Raw genomic sequence first — 9,831 nt, forward strand, 5'->3', positions numbered from 1 at the left:
GATGTGAAAACATTGGTCGTTAAAACACTAAGGCCATCCTCAAGTTAATTTTTTCAAATTTAGATGATGACTCAGTCCAAAAAGTAGGTTACTTGTCTTTACTGTTCTTTCACTTGTCAAATTTTCAGTATAAACACAGCATTTTGAATTATAATACAGATTAAAAACCAAATTGAATAACAAAATCGTACTCAATAAGCACTAAAAACTGTAAAATATACTTGATTATAATGTTGTGGTACCAAAACCTAACTTAACAGCCTCCAGAAAAGTATCTTTTTGGCCCCAAATTTTCACAACCATTTACCATTATAACCATAACCGTTAATTTACAATCAACAATGATGTTAATAGGCACTAAGATTTGAATCTTACGATACTGTTTATAAATTATGATCAACCTCTACTGGAATATACGAATTTATAGAACTGACTAACTATTTCGAATTTAATTCCAACCTTATATTTATAATAATGTATGAATTCTATAGCATTTATCTTTGTCATTTCCCAATTGATAATAATTAGCACGCAATAATAATTTCCTTTGGTATTAATTCGATGATTTTATTGTTTTTTGATTAAATCCTGAACTTCAAATTTCAATTTTCATTTCAAAGTTCCATCCAAATAATTAGCAATATCAGTTGTCAAGCTGATAATTAATTTGGTATTAATTAGATGATTTTATTGTTTTTTGATTAAATCCTGATTTATAACTACAAATTACAATTTTTATTCACTGACGTCAAAGTTCCATCCAAATAATTAGCAATATCAGTTGTCAAGCTGTGAGAAATTGTAACTCATCTTATGGCATGCAAATATCATTTAATTAATATAATATATGAAAATATCAGTTGGACAGCTTAGATCAATAAGCAGCTTGAAGTTGATATTTTATTAGATTGAAATAGCTTTAGAAAAATTACAATATCAATCATATTTGTATTCACGCTTAATAAAGCTCAACTCTCATTTAGGCCGTTCATTCATTTCAATTCCAGTCAGATTACCACCTCCTAAAATGCTGTCTTGCACCAGCATGCACTCGACTATACCTCTTTGAATTTAATGATGAAGCTGTTAAAACAGTGGATTTTTATTTTAATTTAGGCATTTAATCACCTATCAGTTGACACGCACGAACGAACGATTCATTTCAATAATGTAATTAAAAAGTCCTAGTATCAATTAATTTAATTCTGTTGAAAGCTAACTCTGGAGTGTGTTTTATGCTGATTGCCCTTCAAAGAATCTTGTGACATGAGTTGGCTAGATCATGTAACGATTTCGACACTTCGGATCACGATCATTATAATCAAATTTCCATCTAATTTTAATATCCATTTAAAGTCTCCTCCCAATTTTTAATGAATTTATTACGTGTTGACTCTCCATAAGCCAAATCAACTGATTAGTAGTTTAATACTATTAAAAATGATTACAGGGAAGTTTTTCGTATGCTTGTCGCATAAATAAATTCAATCAAAATTCTTCAAAATGCTATTTCTTATCATAATACTTCCTGACAAAATATATCATAATATTATCCAATTACAGTTTTCTAATATCAACTCATAACTTACTTCGAATTCAAAAATTCAATTCTGCTTAAAGCTCATCACTTGTTTATTTTTCTTATTTCCATCGACGATTGATTTACGTTTTTCTTTTTTGTTAATTTGCTGTATAAGTATCAGTAAATCTCCCTAAATATACAGAAAATTATTTAAATCACTTTTTGCTATTAAAAAGAACGACTAGCAAAAGAACGACTATAATCTACTTTCTAATAAAATTCCTTTCAAATTCATCAGTAATAAAATCACAAAAACTCTTTTAAACGAAATAAATCACTGGACTAAACAGCACATTTACTTCTCATTACCTAAAGTATAAATTCTAATAACCAAATATATATGTATAACAACCACAATTATGTAAAATCACAGAAAATTCATCAATTCGCAGTTCCGATCGGGCAGTCGATGCAATCGGACGGCTTTGTTATCGTGCTCTGAGCAACGAGTTCGGGCCGGCCAGCCAGCTTACAGTTATATTGTTTTTCTAACCTCTCACGAGTTAATAGTTTTTCTGTTTAAACTGTATTTTTTGTGAATATCGGTAAAGTGATTATGGAGTGAATTTTCAAGTAGAAAATTAAGGCTCTGGTACAATCTTGACTTTTGACTTTGACTCTGACCGACTGGCCACGACTTGACCTCGACTTAACCCTAATTCTCTCCTCAATTTTTATTTTTCCATTTCATCTTAAAATTATTCATATATGGTATTCAACTATTTGGTGAAATTTTATTTTCTCACATTAGATACTTTTTTATAGCTTTATTTTTCTGGAGATCAAGGTTGTTTCAGAGTCCTCAATTTCTATTTATTATACAGTTGAACTTAAATAAATTGTCAAATGGTTTAATTTCAAGTCGTCCAAAATAAATTGTCTAGTTGAATTACCATTGAGCATTTCTGGACAGATTTCCTCATATCAGCTCTGTTTACTTGAGTGACTGATAAGTCTGATAGGCCAAAAAAAAAAAAAAAAAATTCAAAAAATAAGCTAATCTTTTGATGGCCAAGGCAGAGGATTCTTTTAAAAAATTGAGTAAGGTTCAGATGAATTCCTGTTACAGTCATTGTACCATACAAATCCATTGTTTTCACACAGATGAAACGTGTATGTTGGTTGGAGCAGCTGGTTCATTCTTGACTTGTATGTTATTCTCTGAGAGGGATTTCTACAGTTTGGTCGTTGCTGTATTATCATGATGATTATGAATATGGAGGATTGAATTCTCTACGGTTTTTGGGTGATTGGGGTTTTGGATGTTTTAGTCTACCAGTTGTGATAGATATATCATTGTGATGTGATGAATGTGAAACTGTTGAATGTGATGTAAGTATCGGCTCCACACATTTTGTGAGCCTGAGGCCTGAAGGTGGTCTTGAGGCGCCCAAGGCCGCCTTGGGGCAGAGGCCACATGTGTGGGCCAGTTAAGGTATTTGTATTTAAAGGTAAGTATTCGAAAATGAAAAATGAATAAATTGTCCTCCCACTCACACCAAGCCCAAAGACCCTCTAAATACCCCAAATGCAGTACAGTACCACCCACTCTGAATCACTACCTCTTTAAACACGTAGGTAGTGTCTGAATACCCACATTTATATCACCCCCCTGAATACAGTATACCAATCCCCCTAACCCAATATTTTTTCTTTGAACCCCTCCCCCAAATTATTTTGTCCCTTGTCAATAATCTGAATATGTCGGGCAGTTGTTGGCTCAAGCTGTGGCTGTTGGGGGTTTGTTGTGGTTTGCTGAGTTGTACAGAGGGTTGACTTTGGTCAAGGGCAACTCTCTCAGCTGTCGACCAAAGTTTACAATGAATCCTGTTTGCTCCAACCAACATACAAAACATTATTTAAAAAATCAGATAACTCTACCACTGCCAACTCAGTGCAACTTTTTCCTGTTCAAAAACAAGGTGATTTGTAAATCGAGTTGTATTCCCTTCCAGGTTGCTCAATGAACGTAATTCAACTAGGTAGCTTTTCTCTGTAAATTTCTAATTACTGCTTTTCAATGGATAATACAGGTCTAAAATTATTTCACATTAATTTATCCACCGCTTCATGTATACAGGCTCAATACAATTGTTTCTTTGCTCTTTTGCTCTATTGGATACATAGTTTTCGAGGGTCTCAAGTCTTTTATGCCAATTCCATCTAGTCCTGGCATCTAGTACTTTTAGGGAGAATATTATGAAGAATAAAATTTCATCAATGACGCAATTTGAAATTATCATTACACGATGAAAAACATCCAATTTAACTCATTTTTATATCTTGTAGAAACCTTTTCCCATACTATAATAACTATCAATTTTAAATCAAAACTAAGTTTTTCCAGATTTAGCCAAAGCTGTCATTTGGGTTGATAAATGTCAAATTAGTGGTCCTGGGTATTTAAATATATTTTTATAAATGCTAAAAGAAACTAAATATAATTAATTTATAAATAACCATTTTTTAGAATTTAAAATTACATAAACATTTATTTTTTTCTTCAGCTATTTTTGAGACTCCCTCCCATGCCATCGATGAATAATATAATATGATCTATTGCACACTTTTATTCATGCTAAAAGAAACTAAATATTAAATTAATTATATAGATAGCAATTTTTTCTAATTTTAAAATCACATTAACATTTATTTTTTTATTAGATTTTTTTTAGACTCTCTCCCATGTCACTCATGAATAATAAATGGAATTAACTTAACATAAAATAAAAATTGAATTAACTACCAATCTGCAATTAAATGAAATAGAATTAATCTTGGAGCATACTTGGCTAATTTTCTACTAAATCCATTCTGAAAAAATCTCTATTTTTATTTCACATTCTAAATTCTACATTTATTTCAATCAGAACCATTTTTAGTTGAAAAAAGTTTTTGTTGATTATTTAATCATGCGTTGGGCTAGGACACGAATTTTTTTGTAGACTCTTAAAGATAGAATAGCTTTGATGGAACAATTGTTCAGATTAAGCATAATGGAAATCTTGTTTTTATGTAAAATGGAGAAGTAATACTGTAGTAAAAGATCCTCTCCGCAACTAAGCTCTGTCAACCAAGCATTATCAATCAATCAATAACATCATTTCTATCTATCTTTGTACAGTACAGCAAGAAATATTTCAAGACATTTTATAAGATTAGAAGGAACAACATTTCTATGTACCATTTCCACTGATTACTAGGACATATTTTTCCCTGAATTTATTGTGTTAAACCAGGAATTATCAATTCAATTTTGTGACTATTGTAGGCCTATTGAGAAGTCTCTAGTCTCTAATCATTTTGTTAATTATCCATGTTCTTATTTTTCAATCATCATCATCATCATCATTATCATTATCATTTCAACTTATTTTTTATCAATTTGTCAGTTTAAAAGATTCTGTTTTACATTCTACAATATTCAGTTTTTCATAAAAAAATCAAATTTTTATATGTAAGAATTGATTTATTCACTCATTATAATGACTGTGCCCGAATCTCTGAGTACTCCAACTCACCGAAGTGCTCCAATCTATTAATTAAACATCCCTACCGCTACAACTCCAAACTTTTTAGCCTCCTCCAAAAAGCCTCTTGCCACTATCAACAGCCTCCTCAAGCCTCGCCCCAAAATCAACAGCCTCCTGTAATAATTTGTAAAATATGTAAAAAAAAATATCAAAAGTATTAAAAACCATAAAAATAAAATAATATATATATTTGTAAATTCAAAAAATACATATTATTGGAGTTTATGGTGAATGCATAATTATGTGTGTTTGTTACAATATAGAAAACATGTAGAAAATGCACTATCATACTCAAAAATCCCATGTGACTTGCATTGGTCTATTCCTCCTCTCTCAAGCCAGATAATGTACTTGAAGGTGGCTTTGAGTAAGAAATTCCATTCCTGGAAAAAATCATCACTGTATCCTCTATACTAAAAGGAGTGGTAATTCCTATCCTCATTTTTTCCTTTATTCGTTTTTAAATAAATTGATGCCAGCAAAAAAATAAAAATTCTAGTAAATGAATTGATTCTGTAGAAGTGCCAAACTACTTTCATGATTTTCTCACTGGATTATATCAGTGATTCAGCAGTAAATAATTGTGATATCTATTCAAAGACTGAACAAATTATACCTTGGAAATACTAGTTGACAAGTAAACTATTAAAATTAAACATTTGATAATTATTGTGATGTAAACGAAAGATAATGTGACTTTCAATGTATATTATGTATGTAGCCTTAAACGATAGGCTATTATTCCATTAAATAGAATAGTTTTGTACGAAATATTGACAAAATATTTGTGTCATCACATCCTGCTTTTTTATCCTACCTGTTTTGAAATTCATATATTAAATGAAACTTATTGTTGAAGACTTATATTCATTATATAATTGTTTTATCTTACTATATTGTTTTTAATTATTTTTTCTTTCAATGAATAAACTAAATAAATTAGATTTCTTCAATGACACCCCATTTATCCACACTGACAGACGTAAATCAAGTAGTGTAAACCAATGAAACTATCAGCACAGATCTAATGGTTGTCTGTGGTATTTATTAATACAATGATTTTTTTCAATATTCAACATTGTTTGTTCATTCAACATTCAAATGTCCCAGTTCTAACCAAATATAGATATTATCAAATCAATTTATTTTACAATATATACAGAGCATGAAATTACCATAGTTACTAAATGTCCATACAATGCTTATCAAATGTTCAAATATTGAACAAAAATATCTGATAATCTCCATTTAACGTTCGATAGTGGTTAAATAATGTCTAATAATGTTTGATAGCTGTTTAATATTCAACCAGACAATGTACATAAACGTTAATCATAGTCCAATTTTCTGTATATGGCAAACGCCAACAAAAATGGCGGCTGGTGAAAGAACAATATTAATGTTCAGTTCTGTGACGACAGTTAGCAAGTTGTCTGTGAGAGCATATCGAGTCAAGGGCAACCTCAGCTAAATCGTTAGGGTGTGATCACATTGAATGCCTAATAAATATATGAGTGCAAGTTCACGTCAGATCATGCATGAGCCGAAAAACAAAATTTGAAAAGTGCCATTGAACCATGTTGAGACTTGCATGTAGCTGCTCACCCACTGAACGCAACCAGCAAGTGCAAGCGTTCAATGTGAGGGTTCCTGTTAATTTTTCTCAGATTTTGTTTTTCTCACCCCTGCATGCTTCATCATGCATAACCAAGCTTGCACTTCGCATTCAATGTGATCATACCCTTACACTTGACAGACCACTCACAGAATTTCCTGACCGAGCTGAACGAATTGATATCTGTCTTTCACCAACCACCAATTTATAATAAAATTAAAAAATAGTATGGTTGATTGGCGTGGAAAAATATATTAGGCATACTTGTTTGGATAAAATTGGTATTTATTTTTTTGCAAATTTATGAAGAGATGTAACAGTCGCTGTAAATACAAATACTGTACTCCTTATAAATAATATTATAATGTTACTGGTTAGAACGGAAACAGTACAGTGCATGTCTTATCGCATTTAGTCCCCCCCCCTCTATGTCTCTCTACCTAGCTCTGTCTATCTCGAGGAGGAGGGGAGGAGGAGGAGGAGGGTACTTTTCCCCGGCAGAGCTGGCTGAGTCCCTGTCGTCTTTAAAACCGCATCAAGTAAGTCGATCCGCATTTTTATGTATTTTCCTCGGTCCTCCATATTTGTGAACCTCAAAGTTACCCAGCGTTGTTCAATCTTATTTGTATTGCTAAAAACAATGACCAGTTGCTATAGTGAGGTCCACTTTATAATGGCAGTGGAGAAAGATAGGAGAACAACGTTCCCAATCCTTTGTCTTGGCAATGCCTTCTAAAGACGATAGCAGATATAGGTCTATTTATGTAATATTAACGGTTCATTCTCGTTTAAAATAATCAATTATATTTTATCAAGCAAGCTATATTTTCCATAATGAATTTTCATAACTAAGATGAAATATTTTGTTAGTTAATTAAATCGGGGCACCGAGCTTCGCTCGTTATTTTTATTTATTGATAAAAAGAGCACAATTCTCTAAAATGATCGTGTTTATATTTCACAGCTGGCTATACGTCATCTTATGAATTTCGAGGATACAATATTTTGATTTTTTACATACTCACTTTTTTACTATCCACAGCTGTTTCAGCCAAGGATGAATTATCCTTTTAATGTCGTTCAGCGAGTTTTCTCAAGGATAAGACCTAGTGCAATCGAATCTTTATAATATCATGAACCTACTATGTTCCAAATTTCGTGAAAATCGTTAGAGCCGTTTTCGAGATCCGTTAAACATAAATAATCAGATATAAAATAGCCAGATATAAAAATAACCATATATAAAAACACAGAAATTACTCGCTTAATATTATAATAGGATTAATTCCACATTGTTAAAAGACGATCTGGCGACAGAGCAAAGCGAGAAGGAGATAGCGCTATCCGCTTTGTTGAATGATAGACAAGGATAGCATTGCTAATCAAACTCAGCCATTATAACGTGGACCTCACTATAGTCACTATATTCTAGTTGTTATTCAATTGACCGAATGTCAGATCAAATCAACCCAATGTTTTGCAGTGATTTGAATTGGTGTGTGGTTTCCGCAGGTGATGGTGATTGGTTCCGTGGTGTTGAACCAGATAGTGGTGGGACTTGCGGTGTCCTACCTGAGCGTCCTGATGTGTGGCATCGGTGTCCTGATTGCGTGGCGTGGCTTCTCTCCCCTCCGCCAACTGCCCACCTTCCACTGGGTGTGCGTCGAGTTGGCGCTCCACATAACTCTCACAGGTTCGTCCAAATACATCGACATAAACAAGTACATCGATTTATCTATAATATATAATAAAGTAAATGATTGTCTTATTCACGTACGGAATAGGAAATTCACGAATGACGCTGTCTCAACTACTCAACTGATTAACTTGAAATTTTGCATATAGATTCTTAATTTACCGAGGATGGTTATAGACCTATTTCAAATTCTTCAAGATTTCATTACATCAAGTTATCAGTTTGTCAAGTTTTTAATTAGACCACGGGTTTTCTGCTTGTAACAAATACGTCGACATCAACAAATCACTTTACCCATCCAACTACTGTACACACAAAAGTTTTAAGCCAAATTCCCACATTTCAGTGAACGTATCCAGTACAGTAAAAATATAATTCCTTCCAGATCTAATTGGACTATTCATACTCGCTCGACCGTGCTGAGTGGGAACAGTCCAATCATAATTCATGGCAATTATATTTCCACTGATTCTGATACTGAGATGTGTGAATCCAGCTTTATGCTCAATAGGGCAGAAAAGGATTACCATTGATCTTATGAGAGTGGACATAAAATGTTTGTCTGACAATAGTACTTCACGTCACAAGTCCGGTAACGGTAGTTTACCGCATAAGTATGATTGTTTCTGCCCGAAACGTAGTTGAGGGCAGAATTATTATATGAATGCGGTAAATACGTTACCGTACAAGTTACGTACAATATTTTTTGTCATACTTTTCTCAGAAAGAATAATATTGCTGAGAAACAGTAACCATTACCTGCTGCTGCTCGAGCTACTGCATTCTATAAACATGATCTAGCCCATAGCTCCTATGTCATAACAGACCCATCTAGCTCAAATAAAATAATAAAGGCCAATGTTAAAAAATGTCAGATAAGTTCTTATAACTTGAAACTTATTAGTTGAGTTCTAATAATATTTGAGTTATTCTATTAGTTACTCAGATATTATTAACTCACTCTCTTCTTCTTACTAAAGTTCTCAACAATAAGAAGTTTAAATTATTGTTACCAATATAACAACTGAAGACTATAACGCTAAGACTATATAGCTATTTGAATCAATTTGAATATTCCTATTTCGGAACTGGGAAACATACTCGACTGTAAAGAAAACCATATGATCTATTTACAGTATAGTATGCTGTAATGAAAATCACATGTTTTCTTGTTCTGCAAACAGCTGTTTACCGGCTTGATTTGATGCATGGAAAACAGCTGCAATTGAGTAAGTATGACAAAAAATAGATTTGTGAAGAAAGATTTGGTTTGATAAACTCATAGAAGCTGTAATGTAGCCGATCATTTGCCATGACTTTTCACAACCCCATTGTTTGAAAATTCAAAAGTGTCGACATCGGTAAAAATTCATGACAAGTAAAATTGGCCTGGAAAAAAAGATGC

At 32.5% G+C, this 9,831-nt stretch overlaps 1 protein-coding gene across 1 annotated transcript in view; it reads left to right on the plus strand.

Moving 5' to 3' along the window:
• Nucleotides 1-9,804, plus strand: part of LOC111050476 (protein pigeon-like) — a 46,029-nt gene extending 36,225 nt beyond the window's left edge. Inside the window, exons 11-12 of the mRNA XM_039420291.1 lie at nucleotides 8,243-8,423; nucleotides 9,611-9,804. Of these exons, the coding sequence (XP_039276225.1) occupies nucleotides 8,243-8,423; nucleotides 9,611-9,675 (246 nt within the window). The 3' untranslated portion in view covers nucleotides 9,676-9,804. The remainder of the gene's footprint in view (nucleotides 1-8,242; nucleotides 8,424-9,610) is intronic.
• The last annotated feature ends 27 nt before the right edge of the window (nucleotides 9,805-9,831 follow it).

Source organism: Nilaparvata lugens, chromosome 2 (assembly GCF_014356525.2).
Source record: "Nilaparvata lugens isolate BPH chromosome 2, ASM1435652v1, whole genome shotgun sequence".
Taxonomy (NCBI): Eukaryota; Metazoa; Arthropoda; class Insecta; order Hemiptera; family Delphacidae; genus Nilaparvata; species Nilaparvata lugens.